Raw genomic sequence first — 22,430 nt, 5'->3', positions numbered from 1 at the left:
TTAAAGGCGTGGTCAATTACCATGACATTTAATCAATTAAAACACAATTGAGTTGCACAAATTTTAATTAGGCATCGCTAGGCATCAGTTATTAGGGTGCCTAGTTGTGTCTACCATAGGTGTCATTTATAGCAGTGGTCCCCAACCTTTTTGACACCAAGGACCGCTTTTATAGATGCAAATTTTTCCAGGGTCCAGAAAGGGGGGTGGGGGAGGATTCAGGGCAGGTTTGTAGGGCAATTTTATACACAATATACATGACATATCTATTATTAAGTTATAATATCATAATAGAAATTATACAACTTACCATAATGCAGAATCAGTGGGAGCCCTGAGCTTGCAGAGAACTCCAATGACCCTGCCAACCCATCCCCCACATGCAGCAGAACCCGATGACCCCGCCAACCCATTTCCCTGCGCAACATCTTTCCATCTCTCCTTCTCATCTCATCCCGCACAGCAGAACCCCGCCAACCCTCCCACTGCGAGGCCGACATACCTCCGTTCCAAACAGCAGCGGTGGCAGCACTGAAAAGGCTGCTTTGCTGCCTTCCCCTCCGGGGCCTTCCCTGTGCCGCCGAGTCTTCCTTTCCTCTCTACATTTGTCTTTGACATTTAATAATTCCCCCTCCACAGCCCTCATTCATCTTCCTTCAAATCTCAGTCTTTAACACACCCAGTTCCTTACCAATCACTTAACCCCCAGTATCCAGGAGGGAATGAGACTTGGAAGAAGATGAATAAAAGCTGAGAAGAGGCAGAGTTGAATATGGAAAGCTCATAGGTACTGTGGGTGAGATGTCTGGACTGGAGGATGAAAGAAAGGGAGAATGAAAGGTAAAATCTAGCTGCTAAGTGGAGATATGGAGAAGAAAGAAACAGAGAAAAGCAATTAAGGGGAACAATGAAATGCTAGAGACAGAAGTAGACAGAAAAGGAAGACAGGATAAGAAAAAAGAAATGAAACTAAGGACTGGATTCCCTAACCTGACTCTCGGTGCCCAATCCGTGGTCAATCCATGCAGGCCCAAACAATTTAGGAAACAAAAAAATTAAAATGATGGCAATCGGAGGAACGCCCCCTCCGATCACACAGATCGCTAGTGTGCGATCCTGATGCATATGCAGACCATCTGCTTTCCCTGTAGATGGTCTGCACATGCGTTTGGTGTCCGTTTTGCTGTTTTTTTGTTTTGGTTTTACTTTGCTGGCCTCGACTCTCCTGCTCTCCCAGGGAAGGGCGATCCCCGGCGGCAGCAGCCACTTCCCCTTTACCGACACAAGTTCACTGCAGGGGACTTTTAAAAGCATGCTATTTGACTCTCCTGCTCTGTGCCACCCTTCCCTGCAGTGCAGCCCTGCTTTAAAACCACAGGCTTGTACTGCGGGGAAGGGCGGTAGAGAGCAGGAGAGTCGGGGTGGCAAAAGCAGGGCTTGGCTGGAAGGGGCAGAGAGAAGAGCGGCAGAGATGGGCTGGGATTTTAGGCTGAGGACAGTCAGAAAGGATGTTTGCGACTGGTCCCCAGCAGTCGCTTCTTGTGTTGATCAGCCAGCCCTGTCGGTTTCCAAGATTTCTTTAGTGAATTGCATCCCTGCCTACTTTGCATGCCGTTCCCCACATTTGCATGCACGGATCGGAATCGGATCGGCACAGAGGTAAGTGAATCGGGCCGGAGTAAAATCGGGTCGCAAAGGGGTCGCAATCCGATCAGTACACGATCGGTTTATTCAGTGAATCTAGCCCTAAGACTCTGGAAAAAAATTTAGATGAAGAAGAGAGACAGAAATATTCAAAAGGAGAACAAGCAGATTAGTAAAATAAAATACTCAGAGAACAAAGGTGGAACACATTTTCTTTTCATTTAAATGACTAGAGTATGTCAGTTTCTGAAATATGTAACCCTGACAACTTTACCCCCCTTTCACAAAGCCGCATTAGGTTTTTTTTATCGCCAGCCATGGTGGTATTAGTTCCAACGCTTATAGGAATTGTATGAGCGCTGGAGCTCATACCGCCCCGGCCAACTATAAAAAATGTCTAACGTTGCTTTTTTTTAAAAAAAAAGGCACCCTTATATTTTACAAAAAGAAATGCATTTCTCTCTCTCCAGTGCTGCATTGCATTCCAGCTTCTTGTGGGTTCCTATTTCTAGTCTGTGGATGCTTATTCTGTATTTGAGGCTCTGACTCTATTCTGAAGAAGTGATAGTGCTTAATATCTGTGCTGGGAATTGAAGCAGACTGACTTATTTTTCCGGAAAGAAGTATATTAGTATTCAAGGTGCTACTTTTTATAGGTAGGGCTGTTGTCGCTGGTGTCCTGGATGTTAGTGCTGCTTTATTGTGATAGGCTTTCTATAGTGATCTGGAATATGCAGGGTTTGGTTGCTGGAAAAGAGAAGCCCCGGAGCAAATAGCAAGGAGCGAACACAAGGTGTGTGTGTGGGGGCTCCGGGGCACTAGGACAGGATGGGAAAGAAAGGGGCTAGGCAGGGATAGGTGGAGGGGAGGGGCAGCGGCAGATTAGAAAAATGGGCTCCCCCAGCGCACACATTCTTTTGTGGCGCGCCTGGGAGAGCAAACTGACTTGGTGCTCGTTCTCTTCTTTGCCGCGTGGCCTTCTCGAAGGGTGTGCATCGCCGGCTGCCTGAGAGTTTCCTGGCTCTTTGGGAGGTGCATCCATCATCGGCCCGAAGGTGAGCCTCGGCAGCCCAGCGCGAGTTGCAGCGGGTCGCAGATTACGGCTTTGGTGCGACCGGCTGAGCACACGCAAGAGAGGAGCCAGAATTTGTGTCGGCGGTACGCCTGAAAGAAGGGGCCAGCGAGTACGGAGGCGGAGATTGCAGCGGTCATTGTAGCGCCAGAGTGAGTCGGCATGGTCGCGTGCTAAGGAAGCGGTGGACAGGCTGAAAGAGGGCAGCGACAGAGCAGCTTCAAGGCAGCAGCGGCAGAGCTGCAAGTAGCAGCTGGCACAAAAGAGCAGGCAGGAAATACATGGAGGTAAGGGGGAAGTCGGGAGTCAGTGCTGGGTGGCCACGTGGCGGCTCCAAGATGGCGGCAAGCATGAGAGCGGAGAAATAGGCTTGGGAGCTGAGACACTAGGTGGTTGGGCCCGGGGCGGCAGAAATAAAAACAACTAGCCTTGCCCTTGGGAAATGCCTTCAGAACATATAAGCTAGCAAGAAAGGGAATGAATTATGGCAGTAGAAAGGCTGCATTGAATTTATGTAGAGGAATTTTCATGCAGGCAAGGTGCCTTATGAGGCATTCCCTGATAACACTGTTAACTTAGGAGAGTTTAAGTAGTGCTTGATCATTGCCATATGCCTGAAGGTCATCAAGCGGAAATGTAATTATGATATGCATGGGCAGAGTAATTATGAAGGGCATGTATTATTATTCACATGCATATACTACAATGGTCAGGAATTGTACAGATTATAATTTTCATGTTGCTATTTTACTCCTATCCTTGCCAATAGTCTCTGATTATAGGATGACTCCCACAAAGAAGTTGCCCGCAAAGAAGGCCCCCTTCAGCGAAGAAGAATGCCAAGGCCCCTGCACAGCCGGCTTTGGGGAAGGGTCCTAAGTGAGCCCCACAGGCAAGAAAAGAGGCTACACTGGGAGCAGGAGTATCTACATCTGCAGAAGGTGCGGTGGAAGCACTGATGCAGGAATTTAGAGAGAATATACAAAGATTTGCGGTTGGCGAGATGAGACACCGCATGCAGAATACAGTCCGAAGCCAGAATCCCACGTTGCGAGTGGAGGAGATGGAGGAGTTATCCGTGGCGACAAGCTCTCTGCCAATGCCAAGTTTGGGTGAGCCAAGCACTCTTGCGGTACCGGGATCGGTTGAGCCCAGCACTCTTGCCTTGCTAAGTTCAAGTCAACAAGAGGCGGACACATCGGCCCGGATATCAGACGGTGCGGATGGGGAACTGGCCCTAGCAACTGTCATTCAAAATGCTATAGAGTCGTTTAGGCAGGGGCGATTGGCCAGGGGGGCAGGCCCACACCGGGTGTGGGACTCAGCGGGGGGAGCTTGGTGCACCCTGTAGTTGTGCCGAGTATTGAGGTGGTGGCACTGCAGGGTGAGCGGGCATCCTCATTTGCATGCATGGATCGGAATCGGATTGGCACAGAGGTAAGTGAATCGGGCCGGAGTAAAATCGGGTCGCAAAGGGGTCGCAATCCGATCAGTACACGATCGGTTTATTCAGTGAATCTAGCCCTAAGACTCTGGAAAAAAATTTAGATGAAGAAGAGAGACAGGAATATTCAAAAGGAGAACGAACAGATTAGTAAAATAAAATACTCAGAGAACAAAGGTGGAACACATTTTATTTTCATTTAAATGACTAGAGTATGTCAGTTTCTGAAATATGTAACCCTGACAACTTTACCCCCCTTTCACAAAGCCGCATTAGGTTTTTTTTATCGCCAGCCATGGCGGTATTAGTTCCAACGCTTATAGGAATTGTATGAGCGCTGGAGCTAATACCGCCCCGGCCAACTATAAAAAATGTCTAACGTGACTTTGTAAAAGGCACCCTTATATTTTACAAAAAGAAATGTATTTCTCTCTCTCCAGTGCTGCATTGCATTCCAGCTTCTTGTGGGTTCCTATTTCTAGTCTGTGGATGCTTATTCTGTATTTGAGGCTCTGACTATTCTGAAGAAGTGATAGTGCTTAATATCTGTGTTGGGAATTGAAGCAGACTGACTTATTTTTCCGGAAAGAAGTATATTAGTATTCAAGGTGCTGCTTTTTATAGGTAGGGCTGTTGCCGCTGGTGTCCTAGATGTTAGTGCTGCTTTATTGTGATCGGTTTTCTATAGAATATGCAGGGTTTGGTTACTGGAAATGTGATGAGGTTCTGTTCATTCCCAATCCCCACTATCTTGGGAGAGGTGGTGTTACAGGAACTGTGATCGGTTTTCTATAGAATATGCAGGGTTTGGTTACTGGAAATGTGATGAGGTTCTGTTCATTCCCAATCCCCACTATCTTGGGAGAGGTGGTGTTACAGGAACCCAGCTTAATTTTGCTGACCAGGGTTGTACTACTGCCGGCTATGGTGTTTAAAATTGTTTATGAACTATGGCTATAATTGGGCTCTAATACTTGGGTGCTGATCCAAAATGTGTGCCCAACTAATAATTTGCTAATGAGCCAATTAGTGTACAGTATATAATTGGTTGCTAATTGACATTAATCTGCACTATTTTGGATTTTGGCACACGCCTGGCTAAATGCTATTCTGTAACAATGTGCACACACATCGCATAGAATGCAACTCAGGAGGGGGCAGGTCAGGGTATTTCTAGAATTTGTGCCCAGTGCCAGGAATTATATTTGGTTTCAGCAGGCATAAGCCTTGGCGCCCAAAATTGGCACAAAAATCAGCACTCAAAAGAATGGGTGCTCATCTTTGAGTGCCAATTTTTGAGCACCAATTACTGAATCTAGGCCTCGTATAATCAGCATCTGTGTCACAAACTAGCAGGGTTACAAATATATGCATTCAGCAGTGACCGATGCTAGTCATACAAATAATAGCAAAATTCAGCTGCTATCCAGATTTCTATGTTGCGGAAGTTTGGGCAAAATTTTGTTGTTCTAACTTTATTCATAATTCAGGTACCTAGCCAGACCTGTCATTTTGAGTTGGCCCAGATTTAATTTGGGTAGGCTTTTCTCACCCTCACCCCCACCCTACCCCCATTCCCATACATATATACAATTTTTTAAAACTTCTCCTCCACCCTTGTATCCATGCCTTTCTCTCTTTCTCTCTCTTCCCTTTTGACCCTACTCATGTCTCATCTTTCTTGCTCTCCTCCACCACAAACTGGCATCTACTCCTCTGGGGAGCCCATGACTTGACATCTGGATGTCTTTCTCTGAATGTCCCCTACTCTGTCCTTCTCAGTCAACCTCAGAGATGTCACTGGCAGTGATTCCTAGAAGTAACCTGCATCGGCTGAGCAGGCTTCTCTCTATCGCATCGCACAACCGATAATATCACTTCCTGCTTCTTCATCGGTAGGAATGAATTAGAGAGTGCAGGTAAGGTTGTCTATAAGAATTGCTGCCTGTGACATCTTTGAACCTTCAATCCTGGGCACATTCTGTACAAATGAAATTGAACGAGTCCAAAACAAAACTACTTTGGCTCGGCCCAATATTAGGTCATTTACCCACCTCCATCCCATTATCTTCCGGCTTGAGTTTTCAAGCAAAGTCCTTGGCATCATCATAGACTCCTCTCTCTCCTTCAATGACCACCTCAACTTCTTGGTAAAAAAATGCTTCTTTAGTCTTCATATGCTGAGGAAAGTGAGATCGTACTTTCATCATTCTCACTTCGTCGTTCTTGTTCAATCCACCATCCTCTCTAGACTGGATTATTGCAACTCCATCTATTTAAGCCTAACTAAAAAAAAAACTCCATAGACTTCAGCTAATCCAGAACGCCGCGGCTAAGCTTATTTTCACTAAAGGCAAGTTCGACCACATCTCCCCAATCCTGTCCAAACTTCACTGGCTCCCAGTTCACTCCAGAGTCCTCTTTAAATGTGTTACTACTGGCAAATACGGTGGTAACAAGTTCCTTATTATCTACTAGTAAAACAAAACACGAACTTGTATGAATCTTGACTGAAACAGCCAAAATAGGATCATATGACACCCTCAGATCTCTGCGCTAGATAAGCTAAGTGCTGCCTTTATTTATTTATTTATTTATTTATTCATTCTTTGTAGTATAGTTCACCTGTAATTTGGTGTTTAAATTAAAAGAAGTCTTAGAATTGGACACATGACAACCCGATGAAAGAAAAACTACTTACCTGCTTGTTGCTGCCTCAATGTGATTATTGAGCAGCGCAGAGATCTGAGGGTGTCATATGATCCTATATTGGCTGTTTCAGTCAAGATTCATACAAGTTTGTGTTTTGTTTCCTCTTTAAATGTGCCTGTTTAGCTTTCAAGATCCTACATGGCATCCTCCCTCCCGTTATCCCACTCTTCTGGAACTCCTCTAACCCTAATTCCATTAGATCCTCCCAAAAACTGAAACTATCATTCCCCTCTGCAAAAGGTATATCCCGCGTAGGAAAACTAGGAACATCCCTCCCCCTTAGAACCACAGAACTCTGGAACAACCTCACATCCCTGCTCAGAATTTCAAGCTCCCTCAAATCCTTCCGCAAACACCTGAAAACTTGGCTCTTTTCAAAAATCTAACACCTCCCGCTCTTTGGTACCCTGACCTTCTTTATCTTCCTAGCTCCTTTCCTATAACCCTTCATTGTAGCTCCTTTTCAACCTAACCCTGTAAACCGTGCCGAGCTCTACGCTTGTGGAGATGGTGCGGTATACAAACCTAAGGTTTAGTTTAGTTTTAGTTTAGTTTGAGGTAGACCAGAGGGTGGCCTCAGAAAGAGGACAGATGCCGGGCCACGGAAAGAGAAGAGGGAGTGTGGTACCACCATTGAGGTGTTTGGGGGGCCTTATGGGCCTCTAGGCTGGGTGGACCTGAGGCAAGAATGTGTGGGTCTATGCCCACCCAGGCCCACCCATGACTACACCACTGATTTACATAGGAGAGAATTCTATACATGGTGCTCAAAAATCCACACCCACAAATAGCAGCACTGAGCACAATTCTACACTGAACCTTTAGGCACTGGATTTGCTAAAATCAGATATAAATGCTGGTGCCTAATTAGGCATGCTCAGGGAAAATTCTATAATTCTGTGTGCAAATCTGTGGAATGCCCCCTTTTTAGATCTGCGTGAATGAAGCTAAGCGCCATGCATTATAGAATAACGCAAAGCGAGATGCATAAGCAAATTTTTGAGAATGCAAATTAACACGAATAATTGGTTGCTAGTACCCAATTACTGATTTTCCGGTGCTCATGTTCAGTATATTTACAGATGCATCTTAGATGTGCATACAAAGTTGGACACTGATTTTTGAGTGCCAATATATTGAATCCAAGGGATAGCAATCTAAACAGTGTCTAAATATCACCAACTATCTGTAGAGTTAGTTTGGCCACTCAGACTTCACCTTCACTTAGCCCCATTGCCATGCACATAGTGCCGAGGCAGTCTACAAGATTTCACAGATAATGTCCTGATAGAACAATTGTTCATAAAGCAGCTGCTGCTATCTGGAATAATGCCTTTAAATATCGGTCCCAAAAATGCAACAATATTATTTTATTTTTTTTTACCATGTTTTGTTTTGTTTGCTTTTGGGTTCTGTGAGTCTTTAATGTATATGGGAAAACAGAAGAACAGCAGGTTTACTTTTCAACACACAGCCTGGAGGGACAGAGAAAGGAGCAGGACCAAACCTTTTCAAGCAGATGTCCATCCTGCCAATGCCAGCTTTTCTCAATATGAACAGACATCAGTTTGCCAACACTTGTGTGAAAGATTTCAGACAGGGTCGAAGAAATTAAGCATTAGTATTACCATACTAAGGCAGACCAAAGATTAATCAAGCCTAGAATCTTGTTTTCAATAGTGACCAATCCAGGTCACAAGCACCTGGTAAGATCCAAAAAAGAATATAACTGATTTTATGCTGCTTATTTTCCCAAATCTGTCTTGATAATGGCTTATGACCTTTTCTTTAGGAATTTATCCAAATCTGTTTTTAAATCTAGCTGCTTTTACCATACTGTCTGGCAAAAAATTCCAGAATGTAATTACACATTAAGAGGATAGGATGACTTCCCTATGAGGAAAGGCTAAACTGGCTAGAGCTCGTCAGTCTGGTGAAGAGACAGCTCGGGGGTGAGGTTGGGGATATAATAGAGGTCTATAAAATACTGAGTGGAATGGAAAATACTAGGACTAGGGGACATACGATGAAGCTACTAACCCTCTCTTCTATGAAACTGTGATGGTAGCTTTTAGCGCAGAGAGCCGCGCTGAATGGCCCATGCTGCTCTTGACGCTCATTGAGTTCCTATGATCATCGGGAGCAGCGCGGGACATTCAGCCCAGCTCTCTGCACTAGAATCTTCTATTGTAGTTTTGTAGAAGAGGAGATTAGTAGCTTCATCGTATGTCCCCTAGTCCTAGTATTTTTGGAAAGAGTAAACAAGTGATGCACATCTACCCATTCCACTCCAATCAGTATTTTATAGACCTCTATTATATTCCCACCCTCAACCCCATCCTCTTTATCATTTTCATTGTCCTTCTCTGCACCTTTTCTAATTCTGCTATATTTTTTTTTTATATTCAGTGACCAGAATGTCACACAGTATTCAAGGCATGGTCACACCATGAGCAATACAAATCAGTGGCATAGCCATGGGGGGGAGGGGTACATTGGTGGCCTGAACTCCCCAAACTTTGGGCTCAGGCTCCCCCTCCAGTGCTGTGACATCCCTTTACCTTTGCTGGTGGGGATGCCAAAGCCCTGCCAGTCAAATAACTAATGTGCCATTGATCCTCTCCTCTAGCACTACTTTCTTTGGGCAGAAGTCAATGGCGTGTCTTCAGTTGCCAACCATTGCCCTAAAGAATCAGCACAAGGAGGAAGGAAGTAGTGGCACTATATTTGGCTGGCAGGACCTCAGCATCCCTGCCAGCAAGGATATGCTTAGTGCATAGGGGGGTGAGAGGGAGTTAGAGAGGAGGAAGTAATGCGTTACCCCTCAGTCCATACCTGGGCACCCCCAAATTTGAAGGGCTGGCTACACCCTTGATACAAAGGCATATTAATATTCTCATTTTTGTTTTCTATTCCTCTTCTAATAATTTGTAATATTTTTAAAGCTTATTGTTCTCAAAGTTCAGGGGCAGTAAAAAAAGCAAAAAAAATAAAAAAAAAGCTTAAAAACGTCTCCTATTGCTATATCACTGAATTCTGTACTGCTGTTTACATCCAAATTCTACAAAAAGTGCCAAAAGTTGCACATACAATTTAGTTAAATAACATGCTAGTTAACACCAATAATTGGTATTTTAACAAGCAATTATTTGAATCAAGTACAATCAATTAAAGATTATGGGACTCATAATCAAAAAACTATAAACGTCCAAAAAGTGTCCCTAATTGGCACTTGGACATCCAAGTGCTGATAATCAAAACTGCCTTTCTGGACATCTAGTGAGATGTCCCAGCCTCTGTGCTTCCAGAGCTCGAGATGGGCATGGTGGAGGTGTGTTATTGGCGGGCTTTGGGCATGCCTAAGGGCGGGTTAGACTTGGATGTCTTGCAGCAATAATCAAAAGTTTCACAAGACGTCCTGGACAGAATTTAGATGTTCAAAGCTAGACTTGTTTTAGAGGCATGTGCCACAAAGGTGATCAAACTGCATGTATCAAGGTAAGACACCCTCACACTCCTCCAGTGCTCACTGACTCCCTTCCAACCCCCAAAATGAGAACATAAAGGTACATATCTGTCTCTAGAACAGCAACATCTGGTATGGGGAAGCCTAGTAGAGCATCACACAGGTGTGTAGAGTTAACTGGTGGGTAGGCTAGTGAACCTTAGAGAGGAGGATCCAGGCCCATAAGCCACTATAACCACTACATTTATGGGAGAAAGTGTGAGCCCACCCAGACACTACTATATTGCCATATAGATGCCACCTACAGCCATAAGTGCTTTTTGGGTGGTACACATGTGGGTATAGTAGGTTTGGGAGGCGTTTGGGGAGTTTACCATAAATTATACGGGATTATGATGAGATATAAATCTGGCACCCTTTATGTGAAGTTCACAGCAGTACTCTCTAAGGCGTTGCATTGCTCTGTTGGGATGTCTATATGGCCAGTCCATTACTATGCTGGCCTCTCCCAAATTGTCTACATTTGGCTGTTTTCAGCATTGATGTTTTTCTGATCGAAAATGCGGTATAAGGTTAGATATTGTGGCGGCCTAGACATCTCAGTGGCCAAGACATCTAAGAAGACAATTTTTTAAAAAGATTATATTTGGATGTCCAGCAGTTTGCCATTTTAAAATGGCCATTTCTATTCCTCCAACTTTGGACGTCCAAGTTGGACTTAGATGCTTTTTTTTCAAAAATGCCCCTCCACTTGTGTAAATCTAGGCATAAGTCAAAAAGAGAGCCTAGAAATGGGCAGGGAATGGGAGGATTGGGGGCGTGCCTTTAAATTATGTGCATAATTACCCAATTAGGTGCTCCGCCCAAAATTTAGGCACGGGCACTTGCACCACATTTTTGGTGGTGCAGATGGCTGCGCCTAAATCTAGTCATGGTTCCTGGGTTTAAGCGCTATTCTATAAACCATGCCTAAATTTAGGCACAGCTTACATAATAGCGCTTTTTCACTGATGATTTTTGGAGTGTCATATATAGAATTTTGCCCTTTTTGTGCACTCAATCTCTAGAGTCTAGGTTTCTACGGTTCTTCTATGGTTTCACTACCATCTTTACAGAGAAAAAAATCTGCGTTTGCTGTGTTCTTAACCACCCTTCTGAAACAACAAAGCATAGTACTCTTATCAAAGACTGCCAATAGGTCCTGATATCCGAAGATGTGATATTTAGAGATATTAGTGGTCTGTTTTGGAGAAGTACATTTTGTCTTTAGCAAATGTAAACATTTTGTAAAAACTAATGTATAAATACAGCAATATTGTCCCTAAAGTTAATACAAGGTTTGTAATGCAATGAGCTATTCTTTTTTACATGAACTTGGCATACAGTGCACGATATATAATAGAACGCAAGAGAGAAAGAGAGATGGGCAATTGCACGTGGGGTGGGGGGAACGTGTTAATGTTGCCTGAAGGCTGGGTGAAATAACCAGGTTTTTACTGCGCTCTTGAATTTGCTAATCTTCCAAGAGAATAAATTCAGAACACAGTAATTGCCATGCGACCTCTCACAACATTCGCTGCAATGCTAAGAATGATGGGTTTTTTTCCTAATCAAGTGAAATTCTCATTTTCTTTTTCAGAATGCAGAAGCAAGTTATGACTTCAGCAGCAATGATCCTTACCCATATCCTCGATATACAGATGACTGGTTTAACAGGTAAAAATAAGCTGAAATGAAAATTCATTTTGTCTGGCAGGGAAATCCTTAAAGTTGACATATTGCACAATGCAACATATATTTCTTAAGTGGATCGTTTCATTTTTCAGCCGAGGATCTGCTGATTTACAGTCACAGACATACTGAACCACCCTGAGATATCTGCTGTTTCCTACACAGCATTCCATTGGGTTCATTCTGGAACATTCTGATTTACTAAGTGACAGACTGCTTGCAAAATAATTGTTATTCCAGCACAAATTGCCTAAACTAAAATGTTTGTGCGAGTGTTGTTGCAAACTTTAAAAAGCAATCTTGATGCTTTCATTCAAACACGCATTCTAGTGTAATTTATATTTATATCGTCTAATGCTTGTTTGAATCATTTTCAGTGTAGCCTAAAAATTGCTGTGTGGAGGCCGGGATATTTCACACAGTGGAAGTCGTCACAGATAAAAATAAAGACAATGAATCCCACTATGACACGGAAAGCACATCTTTTATTCATGAAGGAACATTTTAGACAGTATGTGGAGAGAGAAATTCATACATCCGAGCCATGTTATTTTAGAAGCTCTACCAAGTGTCCACGTAGAATCTCTTGTAGAACAAAGTGCAGGACTGATTCTGCAGTCTCCAAGTTCAGTGGGAGCAGTGATTTCAAAAAGCCGCACATGGGGGAAAAGATATGTAGCACTACTCTGCTGCTACTGATATCAGCTATGCCTTCTCCCCTGACAGCACCAACCCACCATCCAATGACCCTCAGCATAACAATGCCATCTAATCCTACATTCTGTTATGACTTTGCCATCCAGTTTTCTTCCCCACACCCCCCGGTGAGGGACCTGCTTTCTGATCCCCTCAAACAAAGATCCTCCCCCCTCCCTCAATCCCATCCCCAGCTCTTAAGAAGGATTTCAGGTGTCCATATGGAACAAAATTGAGGCTCAGTTGATTCTACTCTATTGCAGAATTCAAAATGGCACCCATGACCCTAATAGTTGAATTAATGCTAGGGCTCAGGCTGCCTTAAGAGACCACAATGGCAGCTTGACTGATAATTTGGACCATTTTGAAACTAGGACTGGGACAGAATAGGAGTGACTAGGTGCTTGTTCCTGCTCCCCACTAGACACTAGGGTCTCCTAGTAAGATGACTGAGAGTGGGGTGTACAGGTTACTGAAGGGAGGTCAAGAATCAGAAGGCATTTGTCATGTTAGAAAGTAATCAAAAAGAGTAAGGGGTATTGGAAAGGGCAATTTTCATTGGCATTTGTATCTGTTCCATAGGAAGCTTTAATTGTGTGCCTGGGGGCATGTGTAAATGCCAATGATGATATTTTATCATATCCATTTGTATTTTCTTTGTAGAATGGGGAATACATCTCAGTATGTTTGGTCTACCCTAACCACTCCCCTTGTATTTAGATGTAGTGAGATTCTCCACATGTACCTAGAACTGTTCTAAAATGGCTCTTACTTATGTATGTCAGTCTAAACATGTAAACTGTCATTTACACATGGGGATGCCTCTAAAATAAGAGCCTATATTGTATAAACGGTGCCTTAACTTAGGCACTGGTAGGTGCCCTACCGGTGCCTAAGTTAAGAGGGAAACACCATTTAAAATGGTACTTTAAAAAAATTCAAGGCGCCTACTAGCACCTAATGCCACTGTAGATGTGGCTAATGCTGGAAGTGGTTTTAGGTGCTGGTAGGCACCTGCAGAGGTATGATTCACCTCAAAGGTAGGGGCCAGAAATGTACCTCTTGAAAATCCTGGCCTACATTTCTGGCACCTACCTTTGCCAGAGGTGCGATTCTCTAAATGGCGCCATCACGTAATTGGCACACGATCTGCGGACACTTAAGGTGGCCACTGACAAGGATGACATTTAGAGAATCTAGAGCTAAATGCCTCAATCTGTACAGATACTATTTTGGACAACCACCACAATCTCTCAGGATCCACTCTGCCTATCTCTTATTTACTGTTCTCTACTTTTTGCCTCCTCAGTGATGAAGCAGGGAATATAGAGTTCCTATTGATACAATCTTCCACCATGAAAAGGTCACTAAGGGGTTAATAAAGCCTTTTTTTTTTTTTTTTCCTTTGGTGAAAGAAAAGTATAACTACACTACAGAACATTCTTTGAAGTAGATAAAGCAACAGCACAAAAACTTAACAACTTTCCTTAACACTGAACCAGAAATGAACATTCTAACAAAATATCTCTAAGCTATGCATTGAGGGGTAAATTCTCTATAATGCATCTAAACATAGGCGTACTTTAGACGTCCCGATTAATTGAATAATTACGGAGTTAAGGGTCTTAATAACTGTTAATTGAGAGTTAGACGTAGCTAGACGTTACCTAGACGTCTATGTAAAGGATACTGCCATCTACATATGTGGATGTGGGCGTAACATGGGCGTGGTTATGGGCAGGCATTTCTTAGAGGTACTCTTTAATATATAAAAATAAAAAAAGAACATCATAGGGACGTCTATGTGGCATCTACGTACGGCCATGTAGAGACGTCTAGATGACGTTTCAGAAAGCCGCGTCTAACCTGCGCTCAGCGTCTATACAGACGTCTAGAAGACGTTTAAGTATTTCTAATTGATACTTGCGCTTTCTGGACGTCTAAAGCACGCCTAGGTTTAGACGTATTATAGAGAATTTACCCCTGAGGGTATAGAGTAGCAGTGGTGGAGTCTATTTGCTCAATAATATCAATCTCATCTGGTTCAACAGTATCCTTCAAATCTTTAACAACTTATAATTGAGTAGTGGCCTTTCCTGTCTTTGTTTCTAGCTTTTTGATCTCCGTAATCAGTTCCAGAAAAAGCTATAAGGCAATAACAGTAATCTCGAAGAACTACTTTTGCTCCTGAAGCTTCTCCTAGGGCAGGGGTGTCCAATGTCGGTCCTCGAGGGCCGCAATCCAGTCGGGTTTTCAGGATTTCCCCAATGAATATGTATGAGATCTATTAGCATACAATGAAAGCAGTGCATGCAAATCCTGAAAACCCGACTGGATTGCGGCCCTCGAGGACCGACATTGGACACCCCTGTCCTAGGGCCAATTCTAGCAGGAAAAGCTACAGTGATAGCATAATGTGCTTTTTACTTCATTACATCTTTGGATAGTAAACACACAGCATAGGCCAGGGGTAGGCAATTCCGGTCCTCGAGAGCCACAGGCAGGTCAGGTTTTCAAGAGTGGCGCCTGGGACATAGGCTCCATTAGGCACTGTTTATAGAATGTGGCCCAAAGTGCTTGGATATGAAGGGGTTGATTTGAAAGCAATTTAAATGGTCAGGAGAAGCTGCTGATTACTTAAATCGCTTGTGTAGGGCTATCTGCTGATATTCAATGGCACTTAACTGGTCACTGCTGCTAAATCACAGCACTGAGGGGTTGATTCTATAGACGATGTCAATCACACATAGGCATCTTTTACAGAATTGTGGCTAGCAGTGCCTATGTTAAAAATTAGGTGCCTGAAATATAGGCCAGGATTTTAAAGGCCTACATTTCAGGCACCTAAGTTTTTTGAAAATGGTACATAGCAGCGCTTAAGTCATGCTCCGCGCATAAAAGTACCCACTTAGGCATTAGGTGCCACTAAGTGCTATGTGATAGGCGCCTACCTACATTATACTGAAAACTTCACTTTTTCCCTAAAAAAGAGAGAAAAAATTAAGTTTCCAGTAAATGAGGGGGGTTACAACCCCCTAAACCCCTCACAACACCGGCGCGATCTCTGTTAAGTAAAGTGTGGGGGGGTTCCCCACCAACACCCCCCGTCGGAGCCCCTTAAAATACTGTTTTTCTTTGTCGCGTTTCCGCCTTGCGCTCAGTTGTCTGCGCTGGGTTGTCGTCGCGCGCTTTTGACTATGAACCAACTTATGGCGCCATTTACAAAATATGACTATGTCCCTAACTGCCGATGGGCGAAAATATTTACACCAGCAATTGAACTGGAGTATTTGTCTGTAAAGTTAGGCACATAACTGCAGACTTATGCTAGTATTCTATAATGGCAATTATGTATACAATCACCAATATAGAATTTGTGCTTAGCATGAATCATCTTGGTGCCTAACTTTAGGTGACCTTTTGAGAATTATCTTCATTGTAGCTTCCTGAGTTTCCCAGAGAGTGCACATAACATCGTCATTATGCAGATAATGTTGCTGGTGATAGTTACAGTACGTATATCCAGATATTCAATGCCAGTCACTAGCTGGAAACTGCTCCTAAATTGATTTTTTTTTTTACCTGAGGTACCTGGCTTTTTAAAAAATACCAGGAACAATAGCTGAATATTAATATTATAGTCCTCTGAAGATAAGGAAATGTCTAATTTACCTGAAAGTATCTTTCCTTGATTTACAACAGGAAAAGTGTCATCCAATTCTAATCTCTGTCATATAGGGCTCCTTTTACTAAGGAGCGCTAGCATTTTTAGCGCACGCAGCTTTATAGTGCACACTAAACCCGCACTACGCTTCTAGAACTAACGCCAGATCAATGCCAATCAAGTCTAGCGTGCATGGCAATTTAGCGCATGTTAAGGTCCTAACGCACCTTTGTAAAAGGAGCCCATAATGACTTTGGTTTGTTTATGTATATTAAAGTTTGATATACCGCCAAAGCTTATGACAGTTTTTAGCAGTTTACATTAAAATCAAAGTTTGAATTTAAGTTTTAAGAAAAGAACTCCATTGTATGTTAGTCTCATGTCTGCCTTCAACAAAATACCACCCACTCTCCCAAAACATTACTGCAGGGGTGTTCAATGTCGGTCCTCGAGGGCCACAGTCCAGTCGGGTTTTCATGATTTCCTCAATGAATATGCATGAGATCTATTTGCATGCACTGCTTTCAATACATATTCATTGGGGGAATCCTGAAAACCCGACTGGACTGTGGCCCTCGAGGACCGACATTGGACACCCCTGCATTACTGCTTAGGAACTGCAGTTAATGCATATTGAAAATTGACATTAACTTGTTTTAAGTTCAAAATGTAGCAGCTAGGGCAGTTATGAAGAAAAAGAGTAAAGCTAGCGCTAGACCACTACTGAAAGAGGTTCATTAGCTTTTATTAGAGAAGGAAACATTTTTTTTTTTTTAAATGCTGCTATTAACCTTTAGGGTCTTGCAAAACTGGAGGCCATTAGTTATATCAACAGTAAGTGCCTGCCAGAGCTTTACACTCTTCACAAAGTACTTTACTGTGGGTCCTTTCTCTTAAAGAGATTTGTTTAATGCAATGGTAGAAAAAGGCTTCTAGGATTATTGTAAGCAGAATTTTGGAATAAACTACCAATTGAACTTGGGGAATCAATACGGTTTCTGGAAAAGTTTCACAAATTTTCTGTTTCCATCTGATTGAATAATATTGTTATTAATTATTTTCTTTTAATATTGTTGCTGTGTTATGTACACACCATCTTGACCTTTGAGGATTCAAAGAGGCTTTATTAATTTTTTTTATAAATAAATACATGCAAAACCTTCTCGTGCTCTATTAAATAGAACCGAATATGCGTTGCCTGCGGATGGTATTTCCACCATGTTCTTATGACAATTATCACTATTGGAGATTTTGAGGGCGTCTGGGGGCCCTTTTACTAATCTGCAGTAAAAGTGGGCTTAGTACGTCCTTACATGGGCCATTCCTGCGTCCTAAGCCAATTTGTACCGCAGGGATAAAATGGACGATTTTTCTATTTCTAGTATTAATGATCATGCGCTAATTTCCCCATTAGTGCATGGCCATTAGCATGTGAGCCCATGCCGCCACCTATTTTGTAGGCGGTAAGGGCTCATGCGCTAATCAGGTACTAATCGGTTAGCGTGCGACAATGTAGCTACGCGTAGAACACACCTGCTCTCTGCCCCAAACCTGCCCCCAGTGCTAAAAAAATACATTTAATTTTTTAGTCCATGGATAGCCCACGCTAATCCCAAAACTGCCATGAGATGCCCTGAATGCATCCCATGGTAAAGCATTTTTTGCTACGGTAATCACACATTACTGCTTACTGCAACTTTGTAAAAGGGCCCCTTTGTTTGATTTTGTAAGAGAATACAGTGCTCCCCCACGAATTCGCTGTCAGTGATCCACGGTCCCGGTCATTCGCGGTATTTTCTGACCGCAAATGACTGGGCAGCCGGAGCGCCGGCGAGTGAAGGAAATCACTCGCGGTATGCTCCTACCGCTTCTTCCTGTACTAAAGTTAGGCCTCACCAGTCAGGAGCTGCTTTGACACGCAGCTCCTGATTGGTGAGGCCCGACTTTAGTACAGGAAGAAGTGGTCGGCGCATACCGTGAGTGATTTTCTTCACTCGCCGGCGCTCCGGCTGCCCTCTCCTGCCTCTATGGCTGCCCTCTCCTGTCTCCCCTGCTAAAAACTGTATTCGCGGTTTTTCAACATTTGCGGGGGTTCCTGGAACGGAACCCCCGTGAATATCGGGGGAGTACTGTAATGCAATCATATAAATGGCTAAATAGAACACTGTTCAGAGGAGGTGCTGTGTTGCTGCCTGTCACTTTCTCCTCAAAAGTTGAAAGCAGGTGTAAACAGACAGGACTGAGCTTTATATATGATGAGTAATAACCCCCATTTCACTCCCTTATATCATAAAGTGTTTGATACGGAACTTTTTTTTCTTTGCTCCTGCAGTCACGGAACGAGGTGTGCAGGAGAAGTATCTGCAGCTGCAAACAATAACATCTGTGGCGTCGGAGTGGCTTATAATTCAAAGGTTGCAGGTACAGTGTCTTTCTTCGGAATATGCGTGACTTCGGCTGGCATTTTGGGCTTGGCTAAACGGTGTGCTATCCTCAGGTCACTGAGATATATGAATGGTGTTTAAAACATCTGTAAAATGATAGTGGCCTTTGCCAATAAAGTTTTTATTGTACCAACTAAGTTATCAAGTTACAAGCTTTATTTTGTCTTGATATGCCGGCCTAGGAGTAACCTTTCAGAGCAGTTTACAGCGGCTAAAAATATCATACAGGGTGCCCACAAAAACACTTCTTGATTTTAAATGGTTACAAAATCAAAACTTATTGGAATATGTTGGGGTATTCCAGGGCTCTGTCCTGGGACCTCTTCTTTTCTCCATCTATACTCATTTCCTTAGTGCTCTGGTCTCCTCCCATGGTTTTCAATATCACCTCTAAGCTGATGACTCCCAGATCAACCTTTTTACTCTAGAAATCTCTATAGGAATCCAGGCCTAAGGCTCAGCCTACCTATCTGTCTTCGCTGCCTGGATATTCCACCACCACTTAAAATTGAACATGACCAGGACTGAGCTACTTATCCTTCCACCTAAACCTACATTTCCTCTCCCCCCTCCCCCCCCCACTCTCCATCTCAGTGGATAACACTTTCATCCTCCTTATCTTGACAGCTTGCAAACTCGGGGTCATCTTTGACTCCTGTCTTTTTCTCTGCACAACTCCCACAGACCCTTACTCTCTGTGTACATTACCAAAACACTTATCCATACCTTTATCACCTCTCACCTAGACTACTGCAACTTGTTTCTCACAGTTCTTCCATGTATAGCAGAATGGAAAATATTATGCACTTATAAGGATGGAGAGTGTGGGGCATATATTTTGCATGAATGCTAAGGAAAGGTTTAAAATTAGGGCTACAAGATATCTAGATTTACCCAGACATTTCCTCCTTTTTAAGGATATGTCCGGGGTCTGGATGGCTTTTCAAAACCCAGCACTTCTTCAAAATCACATCGCGCATGCCTGAGAGCAGGCAGGGGGGGAGGGGGGGAGGAGAGGGTATAACAAGGCAGGGATGGGTTTTCTGCAACTAGTGATTTGCCATCCCTAGGCATTAGGGATGACTGCTGTTTGAAGGTGTGACTCTTGGCTATCCTATCTGCAGTTTCCATGGGGATAGGAGGGTTAACAGAAGACAGACTTGTTGGCTCCAGGAGACCATTGGAAATCTAACAAATGGGTTCCAACAGCTTCTGGAAGCTATATGAGTGAGAAGTCAGTCCCAGTGCTTGAATCGCTGATGGGGGAGGACTAGTTGGAAGTAGCCCTACCTCTAGAGGGGATTTAAGGGTTGGGAGATGGTGGCAAATTTGTCTTTTGGAAATCTCCTCCATCTGATCAGACTCCATCCAACAAGGAGAATTCTTATGCTGGTGTTTTTTTCAGGATCTGGTCAGCACAACTGAATGCTTAAGGGGAGAGTTTGGAATTATACTTTGTTTTACAACGTTTGTGTTTTACTGTTCACAGGAAGAAGTAAAATTGGAGTTTGGACTTTAAACCCTGGTGTGGTCTGCATTATTTGGAAGAATGGAAGGAGTGTCTGGTGCTTGCTTGCTATGAGACTCTAGCTGATAAGTTGGTCCCAGCTCTAGACCTAACAAACAAAAATAACTTTGTGTGCCCCTTCCCAGATACCGGGAACCATCTCTCTCCCCTTCAGTCCATTCAAAATTCTGGTGCACAACTTATGTCCTGCCAAAGTTGCCATGCCCATATCACCCCTCTCCTCAAGTCACTTCTCATCTAATCTAATCTAACATTTATGTGTCACGCACACCTAAACAGGCTCTAGGCGACTTGAGGAAGGAAGGGAAGCAAGGGTAAGTAGGGAGGATGGAGAGGCAGGGGAACAGGGAACGAAGACCCTAGACGTGTTAAGTAAAAGGACAGGTACGTATGGCAATCTCAGAATTAGTTGTCAAAGAGTGAGGTTTTCAGTTTTTTCCAGAATAGGGCATGGTTGGCTTCAGTTCTTATGGTCTCAGCGAGATCATTCCAGATTTTGAACATGGACTTTATTAGCTCTCTATCCATTTCCACATACTATTCAAATTCCTCTTATTGACTTACAAGTGCATTCACTCTGCTGCTTCTCAATAGCTCTCCTCTTTTATCTCTCCCTATACTCCTTCCCAGAAACTCCATTCATCAGGAAAGGTTCTCTTATCTATACCCTTCTCCTCTACTGCCAATTCCAGACTCCATTCATTTTCCCTTGCTGCACCATAGGCCTGAAACAGACTTCCTGAGTCAGTACTTCAAGCTCCGTCCCTGGCAGTATTCCAATCCCAGACTAAAAGCCCACTTTTTTCAAGGCTGCATTTAATTCCTAACCCCCACTCATTTGTATAGTGCCTATACCCGAGAAACTTCATAACCCTTAATTGCCCTGTTTATCTATTTGATTAGATTGTAAGCTCTACCGAGCAGGGACTGACTCTTGAATGTTTTGACGTACAGCGCTGCATACATCTAGCAGCATTGTAGAAATGATAAGTAGTAGTTGTAGTTTGCCTTTACCTCGTTATTGAAATTGTGACAGTATAATAGCACACACACACTGGCAGGACTATAGGTGAATGACTCTTGCTTAGAGGGAACAGTGGTTGTGAGTCTTTATGCTCCCAAAAAAGGAAAGAAACAGGAACAAAATCCTCACTAACACTACTGCAAAGGAGCAAGCTAAGCTTTTATTCCTAATCAGGCTTTGCATTAAGAAGGCAGAGTGCAATGCTGGGCTTTTTTCTTCGGTGTACTTCTCTGCATCTGTGCAGAATAGTTAATAGCTCCATTACCATGGATTTCATTCAATGTGCTGTGTGCTAATGTCTATCTGAGGCTTTCTGCACAGTTAGGGCCAGATTCAGTAAATGGCACTGAAAAATAGGCTCCAGGAAGATCAGTGCTCAGCACTGTTCTGTAAACAGAGGTGCAGTGAGGGTAGGTGGCGCCTGGGGCAGTGGTGTCCTCCTCTCCATTTCCGCCCTCCTTCCACACCACCCCCTGCTCCTTCCGCACCCCCACACCACACTTACGCCCTCTCTTCCCACCCCGGTACCTCTTTAAATCTTCACCAGCGTGAGCAGCTTCTCCGGCCTGCTGCTCGCGCCGGCGTTGGCTTTCCCTCTGATGTCACTTCCTGGCTCCGCGACCTGGAAGTGATTTCAGAGGGAGCCAGGCCAGTGCAAGCAGCAGACCAGAGTAGTTGCTTGTGCTGGCAAAGACTTAAAGAGATACGGGAGGGGTGGGGGATGAAGGAGAATGTGAGCGTGGCATGGGGGCAGAGAGGTGCCAGTGTCCCCACCATGACAGCATTCAGGGTAGTCTGCCCACCCACCCCCCACCCCTTCTACACCACTGTCTGTAAAGGGCACTCCAGAATGACCGTCCTTTACAGAACAGCGACTTGCAGGGATTCCTATCCTAACTTTGGACGCAAGGACTTTTGCCAACTGAAACTTGGTGTATGTTTTTACTTATGTAAACTGTTTAGGTTTTTTTCTTTAAATGGTATAAAAAAGTTTTAAATAAATAA

General features: G+C 43.6%; 1 protein-coding gene across 1 annotated transcript in view; it reads left to right on the top strand.

Annotated features, from left to right (window-relative positions):
- The window catches only part of PCSK2 (proprotein convertase subtilisin/kexin type 2), a 284,701-nt gene that overhangs the window by 202,329 nt on the left and 59,942 nt on the right, over positions 1-22,430 (top strand). The window contains exons 6-7 of the mRNA XM_033939434.1: positions 11,978-12,054; positions 18,762-18,850. Of these exons, the coding sequence (XP_033795325.1) occupies positions 11,978-12,054; positions 18,762-18,850 (166 nt within the window). The remainder of the gene's footprint in view (positions 1-11,977; positions 12,055-18,761; positions 18,851-22,430) is intronic.

This window comes from Geotrypetes seraphini, chromosome 3, assembly GCF_902459505.1.
Source record: "Geotrypetes seraphini chromosome 3, aGeoSer1.1, whole genome shotgun sequence".
Classification (NCBI taxonomy): Eukaryota; Metazoa; Chordata; class Amphibia; order Gymnophiona; family Dermophiidae; genus Geotrypetes; species Geotrypetes seraphini.
The sequence above is the reverse complement of the archived record's forward strand: the minus strand, read 5'-3'. Positions and strand labels throughout refer to the sequence as shown.